Source organism: Mesoplodon bidens, assembly GCF_964165515.1.
Source record: "Mesoplodon bidens genome assembly, chromosome: 3".
Classification (NCBI taxonomy): Eukaryota; Metazoa; Chordata; class Mammalia; order Artiodactyla; family Ziphiidae; genus Mesoplodon; species Mesoplodon bidens.
In genome coordinates this window covers 56804540-56820571 of record NC_138178.1, presented here as the reverse complement: position 1 = coordinate 56820571, position 16032 = coordinate 56804540, and the positions used below count along the sequence as shown (strand labels likewise).

Below are 16032 nucleotides of genomic sequence, written 5' to 3'. Positions count from 1 at the left end.
GTGCTGGCTGTTATCCCCTTGATAGGGGCTGTGCAGATGCTGCAGCTCTTGTGCACTCCCTATCAAAGGGATAACAGCCTGCAATGGCAGCGGTGGCTGGTGCCCACTCCCAGGGCCCACGACGGTGGTTCATGTGTGCTTCTGGATCCCACAGTGGTGGGGGCAGCAACTGGCGCCTGCTCCTGGATCTCTCAGTGCCTGTGGCAGCTCATGCCTGCCCTCAGAGCTCGTGTAGGCTGTGTCCTGTCATGTGATACCATGCACATGGGGAAGGAGGCTCCTAAAGTGGTCGCCCCCTCTCCTTGCATGCCCCCCAACAGTGGCACCTTACCTCTATGGTGGGCCCAGGCTTCTTCCATGTACACCCTTGGTTGTGGCCATACCACACTCCAGCTCCTTCAGGCTATCTCCATGCAGCCAACCCCAGTCCTCTCCCTGGGTCTGACCTCCAAAGCTCCAGCACCCAGCCCCTGCCTGCACTGACGGATGCACGTCTCAGGCTGGGGAGTGCAGGGCAGCCATACTGACTGTCTGTGTAGGTCTCCCTCCATTTTGCCTTCTGCAGCTAGTTGCTGCACTTTCCTCCAAGGCTCCGAAGCTCCCCCTCTATCCTGGCTGATCTCCCCACCAGTGAGGGGACTTGCTAGGGTGTGGGAACCTTTCCTCTTTCATAGCTCCCTCCCAGGGGTGCACGTCCTGTCCTGATTCCTTTCTCTCTCTCTCTCTCTTTTTCTTTTTCTTTTGTCCTACGTGGTAACATGGAGATTTTCTTGCCCTTTCAGAAGTCTGAGGTCTTCTGCCAGTGTTCAGTAGATGTTCTGTGAGAATCGTTCCACCTGTAGATATATTTTTGATGTATTTGTTGAAGGAGGTGAGCTCCATGTCTTACTCTTCCGCCATCTTGATCACTCTCCAGTTTCTAGAATATTCTTAACAGGAGCTCTAAGCTTTGTATTTCCTTAATTTTTTCCCTTTTTTACTTAAGTTACAATGTGAAGTAACAACTAAATGAGCAAGATAATTAACCCAGAGTTGTTTAAAAGTGTGGCTTGTGGGCTATATATACATATACGGTCAGCCCTCTGTATCCAAGGGTTCTGCTTCCATGGATTCAACCAACAGCAGACTGAAAATATTTGGAAGAAAAATTCCAGAAAATTCCAAAAAATTTACATAGTATTCGGTATTTTAAGTATTTAAGAGATGATTTAAAGTATACGGGAGGAAAAAAAAATGGGACGATGTGGGTAGACTATATACGAATACTATGCCATTTTATATAAGGGACTTGAGCATCTGCAGATTTTGGTATCCACAGTGGGGAGAGGGGTCCTGGAGCTATTCCTTCATGAATATTTAGGGATGAGTGTGTATATATATATGTGTATGTATAAGTGCATGCATAAATATATATATTTTTCCTCCCTGATTAGATGACTTCCCAGAATCTACAGGAGTAAAGCGAATTGTTCAAGCCTTGAATGCCAATGTCTGGTCCAATGTAGTGATGAAGAATGGTAAGTAACTTGGGACTGAAAGTCCTGAGGAGCTTTTTCCTCCTGTTCCTTGTAAGTTTTAAATTATTTGGTTATATATGGAAGCATTAGGATTATATGAAATCTGTGGATTTGTTCAATTTTAAGTCCCCAGTTGAAGAGAGAGCCAAAAGAAACATTTCTAAGAATTAAAGATATATGTTTAATAGTTAACAAGAATTTAGAACTTGCCTATAATATGCCTGGCATTGTCTTTGGCTTTGAGAAATACCCCCAAAATTGTAAAACATGAATCCTAGCCTTAAGGAGCTCATAGTCTAGCTGAGGAATCAAAGTGTACACTTTTAAAATGCTGCGTAACTGTGCAAGGCAGTCTTTGATGAGCACAGAATGACTGATGCAAGTAGCAAAGGCAGAGAGGCCAGAGATGTGGCCTTTACTGTGGGCTTGAGTACAGAGAGAGAGAGTTTCAAGGCAAAAGCAGGTCTTGGCAGTCGTCTTCACAGGATGGTCTAGATTTGGGTTGGTGAAGTGGGAGAGTGGCAAACAGTAGAGGAAGCATGGCATCAAGAATAATGGTTGTATGTTCTAGTCACTAGGAGTCTCTCACCTAGCAGTTGGAGATAGCTTAGGAGAGAGAGGCCTGTATTCGAGGCAGGAGAATCTGGGCTTTTTCTTATAGGAAGCAGTGAGTCATTAGAGATTTCTTTTCTTTTGAATTTTCTTTAGTTTTTATATAGCAGGTTCTTACTAGTTATCTATTTTATACATATTAGTGTATATAGGTCAATCCCAATTTCCCAATTCATACCCCCTCCCTGCTTTCCCCCTTGGTGTCCATCCGTACATGTGTTCTCTACGTCTGTGTCTCCATTTCTGCCTTGTAAACCGGTTCATCTGTACCATTTTTCTAGATTCCACATATATGTGTTAATATACGATATTTGTTTTTCTCTTTCTGACTTACTTCACTCTGTATGAAAGTCTCTAGGTCCATCCACGTCTCTACAAATGACCCGATTTCGTTCCTTTTTATGGCTGAGTAATATTCCATTGTATAGTATGTACCACATCTTCTTTATCCATTCTTCTGTCGATGGGCATTTAGGTTGCTTTCATGACCTGGTTATTGTAAATAGTGCTGCAGTTAACATTGGGGTGCATGTGTCTTTTTGAATTATGGTTTTCTCAGTGTATATGCCCAGTAGTGGGATTGCTGGGTCATATGGTAATTCTATTTTTAGTTTTTTAAGGAACCTCCATACTGATTTCCATAGTGGCTGTATCACTTTACATTGCCACCAACAGTGCAAGAGGGTTCCCTTTTCTTCACACCCTCTCCAGCATTTGTTGTTTGTAGATTTTCTGGTGAAGCCCATTCTAACAGGTGATACCTCATTGTAGTTTTGATTTGCATTTCTCTAATAATTAGTGATGTTGAGCAGCTTTTCATGTGCCTCTTGGCCATCTGTTTGTCTTCTTTGGAGAAATGTCTATTTAGGTCTTCTGCCCATTTTTGGATTGGATTGTTTGTTTCTTTAATATTGAGCTGCATGAGCTGTTTATATATTTTGGAAATTAATCCTTTGTCAGTTGCTTCATTTGCACATATTTTCTCCCATCCTGAGGGTTGTCTTTTCATCTTGTTTATACTTTCCTTTGCTGTGCAAAAGCTTTTAAGTTTCATTAGGTCCCATTTGTTTATTTCTGCTTTTATTTCCATTACTCTAGGAGGTGCTTTTATTTATGTCAAATAAATACATCATTTATGTGATTTATGTCAAAGGGTGTTCTTCCTGTCATCCTCTAAGAGTTTTATAGCATCTGGTCTTAGATTTAGGTCTTTAATCCATTTTGAGTATATTTCTGTGTATGGTGTTAGGGAGTGTTCTAATTTCATTCTTTTACATGTAGCTGTCCAGTTTTCCCAGCACCACTTATTGAACAGGCTGTCTTTTCTGCATTGTATATCCTTGCCTCCTTTGTCATAGATCAGTTGACCATAGGTGCGAGAGTTTATCTCTGGGCTTTCTATCTTGTTCCATTGATCTATATTTCTGTTTTTGTGTTGGTACCATATTGTCTTATTTACTGTAACTTCAGAGTATAGTCTGAAGTCAGAGAGTCTGATTCCTCCAGCTCCATTTTTTTCTCTCAAGATTGCTTTGGCTATTCGGGGTCTTTTGTGTCTCCATACAAATTTTAAGATTTTTTGTTCGAGTTCTGTAAAAAATGCCATTGGTAGTTTGATAGGGATTGCATTGAGTCTGTAGATTGCGTTGGGTACTATAGTTATTTTCACAATAATGATTCTTCCAATCCAAGAACATGGTATATCTCTCCGTCTGTTGGTGTCATCTTTGATTTCTTTCATCATTATCTTACAGTTTTCTGAGTACGGGTCGTTTACCTCCTTAGGTTTATTCCTAGGTATTTTATTCTTTTTGTTGCAGTGGTGAATAGGATTGTTTCCTTAATTTCTCTTTCTGATCTTTCATTGTTAGTGTATAGGAATGTAAGAGATTTCTGTATTAATTTTGTATCCTGCAACTTTACCAGATTCATTGATTAGCTCTAGTAGTTTTCTGGTGGCATCTTTAGGATTTTCTATGTATAGTATCATGTCATCTGCAAACAGTGACAGTTTTACTTCTACTTTTCCAATTTGTATTCCTTTTATTTCTTTTCTTCTCTGATTGCCGTCACTACGACTTCCAAACTATGTTGAATAATAGTGGTGACAGTGGACATCCTTGTCTTGTTCCTGATCTTAGAGGAAATGCTTTCAGTTTTTCACCATTGAGAATGATGTTTGCTGTGGGTTTGTCATATATGACTTTTATTATGTGGAGGTAGGTTCCCTCTGTACCCACTTTCTGGAGAGTTTTTATCATAGATGGGTGTTGAATTTTGTCAAAAGCTTTTTCTGCATCTATTGAGATGATCATATGGTTTTTATTCTTCAATTTGTTAATATGGTGTATCACATGGATTGATTTGCGTATATTGAAGAATCCTTGCATCCCTGGGATAAATCCCACTTGATCATGGTGTATGATCCTTTTAATGTATTGTTAGATTCTGTTTGCTAGTATTTCGTTGAGGATTTTTGCATCTATATTCATCAGTGATATTCATCTGTAATTTTCTTTTTTTGTAGTATCTTTGTCTGGTTTTGGTATCAGGGTGATGGTGGCCTCATAGAATGAGTTTGGGAGTGTTCCTTCCTCTGCAGTTTTTTGGAAATGTTTGAGAAGGATGGGTGTTAGCTTTTCTCTAAATGTTTGATAGAATTCACCTGTGAGGCTGTCTGGTCCTGGACTTTTGTGTGTTGGAAGATTTTTAATCACAGTTTCAATTTTATTACTTGTGATTGGTCTGTTCATATTTTCTATTTGTTCCTGGTTCAGTCTTGAAAGGTTATACCTTTCTAAGAATTTGTCCATTTCTTCCAGGTTGTCCATTTTACTGGCGTAGAGTTGATTGTAGTGTCTCTTAGGATCCTTTGATTTTCTGCGGTGCCCGTGGTAACTTTTCCTTTTTCATTTCCAATTTTGTTGATTTGAGTCCTTTCCCTCTTTCTTGATGAGTCTGGCTGAGGTTTATAAATTTTGTTTATCTTCTCAAAGAACCAGCTTTTAGGTTATTGGTCTTTGCTATTGTTTTCTTTGTTTCTATTTCATTTATTTCTGCTTTGATCTTTATGATTTCTTTCCTTCTAGTAACTTTGGGTTTTGTTTGTTCTTCTTTCTTTAGTTCCTTTAGGTGTAAGGTTAGATTGTTTGAGATTTTTCTTGTTTCTTGAGGTAGGATTGTATGGCTATAAACTTCCCTCTTTGATCTGCTGTTGCTGCATCCCATAGGTTTTGGATCATCCTGTTTTCATTGTCATTTGTCTCTAGGTATTTTTTGATTTTCTCTTTGATTTCTTCAGTGATCTCTTGGTTATTTAGTAATGTATTGTTTAGCCTCCATGTGTTTGTGTTTCTTGTTTTTTTTCCCTGTAATTTATTTCTAATCTCATAGTGTTGTGGTTGAAAAAGATATGATTTCACCTTTCTTAAATTTACCAAGGCTTGATTTGTGACCCAGGATGTGATCTGTCCTGGAGAATATTCCATGTGCACTTGAGAAGAAAGTGTAATATGCTGTTTTCAGATGGAATATCCTATAAATATCAATTAAATCTATCTGGTCTGTTGTGTCATTTAAAGCTTATGTTGCCTTATTAATTTTCTGTCTGGATGATCTGTCCATTGGTGTACGTGAGGTGTTAAAGTCCCCCACTATTATTGTGTTACTGTCGATTTCCTCTCTCATAGCTGTTAGCATTTGCCTTATGTATTGAGGTGCTCCTATGTTAGGTGCATATATATTTATAATTGTTATATCTTCTTGGATTGATCCCTTGATCAATATGTAGCGTCCTTCCTTGTTTCTTGTTACATTCTTTATTTTAAAGTCTGTTTTGTCTGATATGAGTATTGGTACTCCAGCTTTCTTTTCATTTCCGTTTGTGTGGAATATCTTTTTCCATCCCCTCACTTTCAATCTGTATGTGTCCCTAGGTCTGAAGCAGGTCTCTTGTAGACAGTATATATATGGGTCTTGTTTTTGTATCCATTCAGCAAGCCTGTGTGTTTTGGTTGGAGCATTTAATCCTTCCACATTAAAGGTAATTATCAATATGTATGTTCCTGTTACCAATTTCTTAATTGTTTTTGTAGGTCCTTTTCTTCTCTTGTGTTTCTCACTTAGAGAAGTTCCTTTAGCTTTTGTTGTAGAGCTGGTTTAGTGGTGCTGAATTCTCTTAGCTTTGGCTTGAGTGTAAACCTTTTTGATTTCTCTGTCGAATCTGAATGAGATCCTTGCTGGGTAATCGTGGTTATAGGTTCTTCCCTTTCATCACTTTAAATATATTGTGCCACTCCCTTGTGGCTTGCAGAGTTTCTGCTGAGAAATCAGCTGTTAACCTTAATGGGAGTTCCCTTGTATGTTATTTGTCATTTTTCCCTTTTTGCTTTTAATAATTTTTCTTTGTCTTTAATTTTTGTCAGTTTGATTACTGTCTGTCTCAGCATGTTTCTTCTTCGATACATCCCTCCTGGGACTCTCTGCGCTTCCTGGACATGGGTGACTATTTCCTTTCCCATGTTACGTAAGTTTTCAACTATAATCTCTTCACATATTTTCTCAGCTCCTTTCTCTTTCTCTTCTCCTTCTGGGACCCCTATAATGTGAATGTTGGTACGTTTAATGTTGTCCCACAGGTCTCTTAGGCTGTCTTCATTTCTTTTCATTATATTTTCTTTATTCTGTTCTGTGGCAGTGGATTCCACCATTCTGTCTTCCAAGTCACTTGTCTGTTCTTCTGCTTCAGTTGTTCTGGTATTGATTCCTTCTAGTGTATTTTTCATTTCAGTTAGTGTATTGTTCATCTCTGTTTGTTTATTCTTTAATTCTTCTAGGTGTTTGTTCTTTAATTCTTCTAGGTCTTTGTTAAACATTTCTTGCATCTTCTCAATCTTTGCCTCCATTCTTTTGCTGAGGTCCTGGATCATCTTCTCTATCATTATTTTAAATTCTTTTTCTGGTAGGTTGCCTATCTCCACTTCATTTAGTTGTTTTTCTGGGGTTTTATGTTGTTCCTTCATCTGGTACATAGTCCTCTGCCTTTTCATTTTGTCTGTCTTTCTGTGAATGTGGTTTTCATTCCACAAGCTGCAGGATTATAGTCCTTCTTGCTTCTGCTGTCTACCCTCTGGTGGATGAGGCTATCTAAGAGGCTTGTGCAACCTTCCTGATGGGAGGGACTGGTGGTGGGTAGAGCTGGGTGTTGCTCTGGTGGGCAGAGCTCATTAAAACTTTAATCTGCTTGTCTGCTGATGGGTGGGGCTGAGTTCACTCCCTGTTGGTTGTTTGGCCTGAGACGACCCAGCACTGGAGCTGCAGGCTCTTCTGTGGGGCTAATGGCAGACTTCGGGAGGGCTCACACCAAGGAGTACTTCTCAGAACTTCCGCTGCCAGTGTCCTTGTCCCTGCAGTGAGCCACAGCTGACCCCTGCCTCTGCAGGAGATCCTCCAGTGCTAGCAAGTAGGTCTGGTTCAGTCTCCTGTGGGGTCACTGCTCCTTCCCCCTGGGTTCTGATGAACACACTACTTTGTGTGTGCCCTTCAAGAGTGGAGTCTCTGTTTCCCCCAGTCTTGTCGAAGTCCTGCAGTCAAATCCTGCTATCCTTCAAAGTTTGATTTTCTGGGAATCCCTCCTCCCATTGCTGGACCCTCAGGTTGGGAAGCCTGACATGAGGCTCAGAACCTTCACTCCAGTGGGTGGACTTCTGTGGTTTAATTGTTCTCCAGTTTGTGAGTCACCCACACAGCAGTTATGGGATTTGATTTGTGATGGCTCCCCTCCTACCGTCTCATTGCAGCTCTCCTACTGTTGTCTCATTGTGGCTTCTCCTTTGTCTTTGGACGTGGGGTATCTTTTTTGGTGAGTTCCAGTGTCTTCCTTTCAATGATTGTTCAGCAGTTAGTTGTGATTACAGTGTTCTTGCAAGAGGGAGTGAGCGCACATCTTCTACACTGCCATCTTGAACCGATCTGAGATTTCTTAACAAGAGAGTGATGCAAAGAAGTTGGCATTTTTGAAAGGTTATTGTCGTGGTGGGTTTGGCAGTTGAAGCAGGTGCAGGTAGAGCCTGAAGTCAGGACACCAGGCAACAGTGACTACAGCTCAAAACTGGGGCCTGGGCTAATGTGGTGGCAGTAGCCATGGGGTGAGAAGCTGGATCTGAAGTGCAGTCTGAAGGGGGTCAGTTTAGTTGGTGCACATTAGCCTCTTATTGTCTGTATTAGTTTCCTCAAGGCTGCAGTAACAAAGTACAACCAACTGGAGGCTTAGAACAGCAGGTATTTATTGTCTCACAGTACTAGATGCCAGAGGTCCAAACTCAAGGTGTCAGCAGGGCTGTGCTCCCTGTGAAGGTGTTAGGGAAGTATCTGTCCCAGGTCTCTCTTCTAGTTTCTGGTAGTTCTTTGGTTTATAGTAGCATAACTCCAGTCTTCACATGGCATTCTCCCTGTGTGCCTGTCTCTGTTCATGTCTTCTTTATGTAAGGGTAATAGTCATAATGAATTAAGGGCCTACCCTACCTCAACATGACTTCATCTTAACTAATTATATCTGCATATAAGGTAACATTCTGAAGTATGAGAGGTCAGAACTTCAACATATGAATTTGTGGGGGCAGGACGTAATTCAATCCATAACATATTTCTTCAGGAATTGCTGCCTGTGTAGTGTTTTTCTCTTTTGTAGCACTTGGCTGCCTCAACAAGTATGTTACGCTAGGTGAAGCACTGCAGAAAGCAATGAGAAAAATCATGTTTAAGTGAGCTTACCCCATCTTCCTTGAGATAAAGGGCCAAGTGGAAGATCGGTTTTATAGAAGTAGAATATTTCATCTCAATTTTCCATTGATGCTTGAGTGTAAAGTGAGATGGGGCCCTTAAGCTTGCCTGAGATCTGATCTAACCCAAATCATCATTGGAGAATTTCCTTCTGGCTTAGAAAGGTATTACTTCCTCCCCTTTCCCTCTGTCTTTCCTCCTTCTCACTTTATTCTTTCTAGGGGGAACCTAATATATCTCTTATGGTGAATTGCAAGGATATTAGATTTTATTCTGTTGCAGTAGCAGTCAGGTTAAGGCCATGATGGGTCTAGAAAAAATAGATTTTAGCCTATGTTGTCATCTCCCTGTTACCAAAAGAAACTCCGTTTGAGGCTTGGTTCTTCCCATTCATTCATTCATTCAGCAAATCACTGTTGAGAATTTGTCATGATGAGGCATTGCTGTAGACTGTCTTCACTATAAAAATACATTTAAGGTATGGTACATAAACTGGATCAATTTGGAATAAAATTATATTCAGTGGTGCTTATTATATTTATGAGAAATATTTTCAGGAGAGCTTACTTGGCTTCAATCACTTTTTGAAAAATCTGTCGCCCAAGTTTATACATTAAAGTACTGTCTTGTAATTGACATTTATAGCTATAAATTTAGAAGCTGGACTGAACATACTTTATTACTTTGGAATTATGGTCAAAGGTATTTTCTGAAAAAAATGCTCTTAGACACTAAACAATTTTTTTTTTTTTTTCACGGTACGCAGGCCTCTCACTGTTATGGCCTCTCCCGTTGCGGAGCACAGGCTCCGGACATGCAGGATCAGCAGCCATGGCTCACGGGCCTAGCCGCTCCGTGGCATGTGGGATCTTCCCGGACCGGGGCACGAACCCGTGTCCCCTGCATCCCCAAGCGGACTCTCAACCACTGCGCCACTAGGGAAGCCCTAAACAATATTCTTTAAGAGAACTGCAAAGCAAAGAGGCACACTGGATTTTTCATGGTTCTTTACCTTGAAGCATCTTTGCTTTATCTTTTCTTCTCTACAGTGGTGATACATTGGTTTGCTGTTAACCAAATCCCAAAATATTGCCATTACCTTAATTCCATGTTTAAGAGGATCTTGACCTACATGGTGTGAAGGAAAATTAACTATCTTCTCTCTAGAAGGAGTCCTAGATATGGAAATACAGTGACATTTGGATGCAGCCCAAGTATTAGGAAGTGTGGAGGACATCTTGTGTAGCCCCACATCTTAGATTAGAGACAGAGCTCTGTATGAATATATGGTGGGGGTCATATTACTGTTCCAGGATTGCCCTACCTCCTGTGCTCTCTGCAGAACCTTGCTTTGCTGGTGGTTTAAGTGAACTGTGCCTGCCTCTCAGCAGGCTGTTCTTGAATGTTGTCTGCCAGCAGGTGCTCAGACTGGTTTATTTATTTTGGGGTATCCATCTTTTCTACTTCTTTTTCTCTTTCATTTCCCCCCTTTTCCTTTCTCTCCTTTTACTTTTCTCTTACTTTAAAAAAATTGTGGTTAAATATACATAGCATAAGATTTACCATTTTAACCATTTTTAAGTATACACTTCAGAGGCATTAAATATATTCGCATTATTGTGCAGCTATCACCACTCAAAGCTTTTTAAACCAAAAAAATTTTAAAACAGAAAGTTGGTTGACAAAGTAAAGAAAGATATTAGAAGTGTTCTTTTTTGTTTGTTTTTCTACTGGAAATTCAATTATTTAATGAAAGATTTTTACGTAAGATTTTAGAGAATAGTAAGAGAGGTAGCATACCTAATTCATTCTAAGGCTAGGTTAAAAGGATCCAAGTCTCTAAAGACAGTACCAGTATAGAAAATTATTAGAGGCCATCTCATTTATGAGCATAGATGCCATGATTTTAATTAAAATATTAACAATCTTAACCCAGAAATACATAAAAAGAATATAATATGACCTAGTTGAGTTATTCCAAGGACCTAACATTCTTTAATATAAGAAAAATCTATTTAAATTCTCACATGAACAGGTTACAGGGGGAAAAATCATATGATTATGGCAATCAATGAAAAAAGCATTTAAAATTTTCAGAATATGTACAGAGGGAGGAAATAAATTAGAAATGGACTCCTGTGGCAGAAATTGATAATACGTAATATAGTAAATACCATACTGAATGTGAAACAGGGAACTGTGGACAGTGGTGTCACCTCTCAGTTTTAGGACACTAATGACTACTTTTTCTGTTGTTGTTTGTATTCGAAAAATTACTATAATTGCAGTTGATTCTTTGGGATTATTACATTGCCAGTTATATAATCTCAGTATATTATTTTTGAATATGGATTATGTATTTAGTATTTATCAAGCAGTAATGGAACATTGAGGTTATGCCATACCGGTCTTTAATTTTGGATTCAGAAAAATATTAGTTTGAAACTCTTTAAAAAAATCCATTTAAAAAGTGCTCAGTTTGAGAAAACAGTTCCAGTTCTAGTAAGGACTATGAAAATTTATTTGTCACAGCAAATATCTCTGAAAACATACAGATTTGACTAGGGTTTTATTTCTTTGCAGTTGATTGACCACTTGGCCTTCAAAAGTCAAATACTTAATCTGAAATTCTAGTAATTAAAAACTTAGAAATGAGTAGCTTCCTTCCTGCCTTCCACCAAGATAAAGTGACGTGTTTCCTAAATGGGACTTCCTGATTTAAATGAATGGCCAGCTCAATTCTTTGCTTATTACCAGTCTGAACAACTTACCTGGCAATAGGATACCCTAATAATTTTTTGCCCCTAGTATTTCCCTTAAAAGTTAATGATACAGAAGATGGTTCTCGGTCTGCTGGCTTTCTGAAAAAGTTGTTATTCTTTGCCCCAACAACTTACCTCTCGATTTATTGATCTGTCATGCAGTGAGCAGTATGAACTTGGACTTGGCAACAAATTTTGGCAAGCTAGCCAGGAGCCTTGCTGCTCGTGGTCGGCTGGCATGGGTTGGGAAATTTTCAGGTAAGCCCTAGCAGCTTCTAGGACCACTTGTCCGGAGGATCTTTCCATCAGAGTTCCCCGAAGCAGCACCAGCTGCCCCAGGGCTTGGCAGTTGGAGCCAGTAATTGACATCTGGGAGTCAATGGGCTCCAAACAGTAGGATAAGTCAAAGAAAAAAGTTAATTATACACAGGGTAGGAGGGATAAATTAGAAGTATAGGATTAACAGATACAAACTACATAAAATAGATAAGCAATGAGGATTTACTGTATAGCATGGGAACTATATTCAATATCTTGTAATAGCCTATAATGGAAAATAATCTGAAAGATATATATAGATATATAGATAGATAGATAGATAGATAGATAGATATAAAAACTGAATCACTTGGCTGTACACCTGAAACTAACACAGTATTGTAAATCAACTACACTTTAACTGTAAAAAAAAAAAAGAAAGAGAAAAAGAAATGAAGGATATACTGTGGAGCTGAAAACACACGCACACACATATACACACGTTAATGATACATAAACAACCAAAGAAAAGATAAATTGGCCTTCATCAAAATTAGAAAAACTTTTGTACTTCAGAGGACACTTAGGAAAGTGTAGTGACCACCCTCAGAATGGTAGAAAGTATTTGTAAACCATACACTTATCTGATAAAGATCTAGTACCTAGAATGTGTAAAGAACTCTTATAGCTTAATAAAAAGACAACCCAATTTTTTAAATAGTGAAGGAGTTGAATAGGCATTTTTCCAAAGAAGATACACAAATAGCCAATAAGCACATGAAAAGATGCTTAACATTATTAGCCATCAGGGAAATCATAACCACAGTAAGATACCACTTCATACCCACCAGGTTAGCTATAATCTAAAGAGACAGTAACAAGCATTGGTGAGGATATGGAGAAATCAGAACCTTCATACACTGGTGGTAGGAACGTAAAATGGTGCTGCAGCCACTTTGGAACAGTAGTAGTTGCTGAAAAAATTAAACCATATGACCCAGCAATTCCACTCACAGGTATTATACCCAAGAGAATTGAAAACATATGTCCACACAAAAACTTGTGCACAGATGTTCCTAGCAGCTTTATTCATAATAGCCAAGAAAAGTGGAAACAACTGCTGAAAACAGTATCTATATGATAGAATATTATTCAGCCATAAAAAGAAATGAAGCATGGATGCATGCTACAACATGGATGAACCTCCAGAAACATTATGCTAAGTGAAAAAATCCAGACACAAAGGCCACATATTTTAGTGATTCCACTTAAATGAAGTGTCCAGAATAGTTAAATTCATAGAGACAGAAAGTAGATTAGTGGTTCCCAGGGACTGGGAGGGGGCTTTGGGGGTTTGGGTTATGAGGTTTCTTTTTTAGGGTGATGAAAGTGTTTTGGAATTATATAGTGATGATGGTTACACAACTTTGTGAATATACTAAAACCCACCAAATTTCATACCTTAAAGGAGGTGAAAGTTATGATATGTAAATAATACCTCAGTAAGAAGGAAAGAGGAAAGAAAGGAAAGGATGGAGGGAGGCAGGAAAAAAGGAAGGCAGGCAAGAAGGAAATAGTACCACTAATGATGTTAAAAGGGGTGGTGGTGGTGGAAGGAAGTGAGGTGGTAACCATACTAATGAGCTTATGTATATACATTATCTTAATCACAATATCCATAAGAGTTAGGCTTAAAGAGGTCAAGTAATTTCCCCAAAGTCATATAAGTCATCAGTTCTCAAACTTGTTTGCACACTGGAATCACCTGGGGAACTTCAAAAAGTACTGATGCGTGAATCCCACTTTTGGAGATTCTGCATTAACTGGTATGGCGTGAGGCCTGGGCATAGAGATTTAAAAAATCTTCTCCAGGTAATTATCCCCAGGTAATTATAATATGCAGCAAAGTTTGAGAACCACTGATATTAGCTGTTAAATATCAAAGCCTCTGATTTGAACTTAGATCTTTATAATTTTGAAGTCTCATGAATTTATTTTTTAAATTAATTAATTTATTTATTTATTTTATGGTCTTCATTGCTGCACACAGGCTTTCTCTAGTTGCGGTGAGCGGGGGCTACTCTTTGTTGTGGTGCACGGACTTCTCATTGCGGTGGCTTCTCCTGTTGCAGAGCATGGGCTATAGGCACACGGGCTCAGTAGTTGTGGCTTGCGGGCTCTAGAGTGCACGCTCAGTAGTTGTGGCACCCGGGCTTAGTTGCTCCGTGGCATGTGGGCTCTTCCCAGACCAGGGCTCAAACCCATGTCCTCTGCATTGGCAGGTGGATTCTTAACCACTGTGCCACCAGGGAAGCCCCTGAAGTCTCATGCATTTAACTACTATAACATGTAGGCTTATAAATTATTATGTTGTAATGAAATTTCTCCTTTACTGCTTTCTCTAAAGAATCAAGTAACAGTTTCCCATCCCAACACTGCTACTTAGCTGTGTGACCTTAGGCAGATATGATTCTCTCTAGGCTTTATTTTTAATCTGGAAAATGAGCTTGGTCTCCATCCACGGCTGTAGCTGCACAGTGAAATCACCTGTGAAGCTTTTATGACCTGTACTGACTAGGTCTCACCCAGACCATTTATCTTAGAAGGAAGGTGTGGCTGTAGTATTTTTTAAGCACCTTAGGAATTCATATATGCAGCCCTGGTTGAGAACCACTGATATAAATGATAGTCATCTAGTTCTAACTTGTAAGAGTCTGTGCTTAATCCATGGGAGTAAACTAGGCATTTTGAAAGCTGCGTTAGCCCTCTGACTGACTTGCTTTCTCCCATTCCTAAATCACGTAATATTCACAAGTCACTCCTCTGACTTACAAAGCCAGAGGAAAAAGATAGGACTGTGCCCAGTGTAGAGTCACCTAGAGGCAAAAGTGAGAATAGTGGGCCTTGTTCTCTGTATTTCCTTGGTACCTATTTCTAGTATGGGCTAGTATGACAAGATCACCAGTGCTTGTATTAAATAACCGTCCTTGAGATCAGAAAGAAATAATACAGCCTTTATAAGTACCTACCTGTCTGGGGTGCACTTGAGACTCTAGGTGTAGCTGGATCATTTAAGTTTTTCTTCTGTTGACCTCAAATTTGTCACTGGTTCATAATTTAAGATCTGGTTTCAAGTGTTTACTCATTCATTCAGAAGAATACTTGTTGAGTACTTACTATGTGCCAGGCATTGGTCTGTGTGCTTGGGATACATCAGTGAACAAAACAGACACAAATTTCTGTCCTCATGGAGTTTTCATTCTGGTGGGAGACATTAGTCAATAAATAATACAAGTAGTTAGTAAGTTGTCCAATATATTAGAAGGCGATAAGTGATATGAAAAAAAAATAAAGCGGAGTTAGGGGTATTGAGATTGCTGGGTAGATTGCAGTATTAAATTGGGTGGTCAAGGTAGATCTTAAGAGCTTGAGATTTGAGGAAGGAGATGAGGCATTTGCCGTGTGATAGCGGGAGAAGAGCTTAGCAGGCAGAGGGGATAGCTACAGCAAAGGCTGTAAGGAGAAAACATGCCTGATGTGTCTGAAGAATATCAAGGAATGCACTGTGGTTGAGGAGGGGGGCAGGTCAGAGAGATAATGGAGGACCAGATTATTTAGGGTCTTATAGGCCATCTTAGTAACTTTCACGTTTTATCAGAGTCAACTGGGGAGCTTTTGCAGGGCTTTTGCCGAGTAGAAGAGTAACATGATATGACTTCAGGTCTGAAAAGAGCATTCTGGCTGCTTTGTGGAGAATAGATGGTGGAGGTGAGGAGGAACCAAGGTGATCTCTTAGGAGGTGATTACAGTATTCCAGGTGAAAGATAGTGATGGCTTAGACCAGAATTGTAGCAATGGAAGGAGTGAGGAAAGGTCAAATTCTGGATCTATTTTTAGGTCATGCCAACATCACTTCCTGATGTTGGATGTGAGGAATGAGAGATAGAGGGCAGTCAAGGAGGACTCCAGGATTTGGGCCTGAGCAGTTTGAAGGGTAGGATGCCATCAACTACAGTGAGGAAGCTGCAGTGAAGCAGACTTTGAGGGGCAGGGTGACATATCAGTAACTTAGTTTTGGTCATGTTAACTTTGAGATGGGCACT

The 16032-nt window shown here is 39.5% G+C and overlaps 1 protein-coding gene across 2 annotated transcripts in view; it reads left to right on the top strand.

Annotated features, from left to right (window-relative positions):
• Positions 1–16032, top strand: part of AAGAB (alpha and gamma adaptin binding protein) — a 78181-nt gene that overhangs the window by 34440 nt on the left and 27709 nt on the right. For both annotated transcript variants that reach the window (XM_081229011.1, XM_081229010.1), the window contains exon 5: positions 1434–1517. In XM_081229011.1, coding sequence (XP_081085137.1) covers positions 1434–1517 — 84 coding nt within the window. The remainder of the gene's footprint in view (positions 1–1433; positions 1518–16032) is intronic.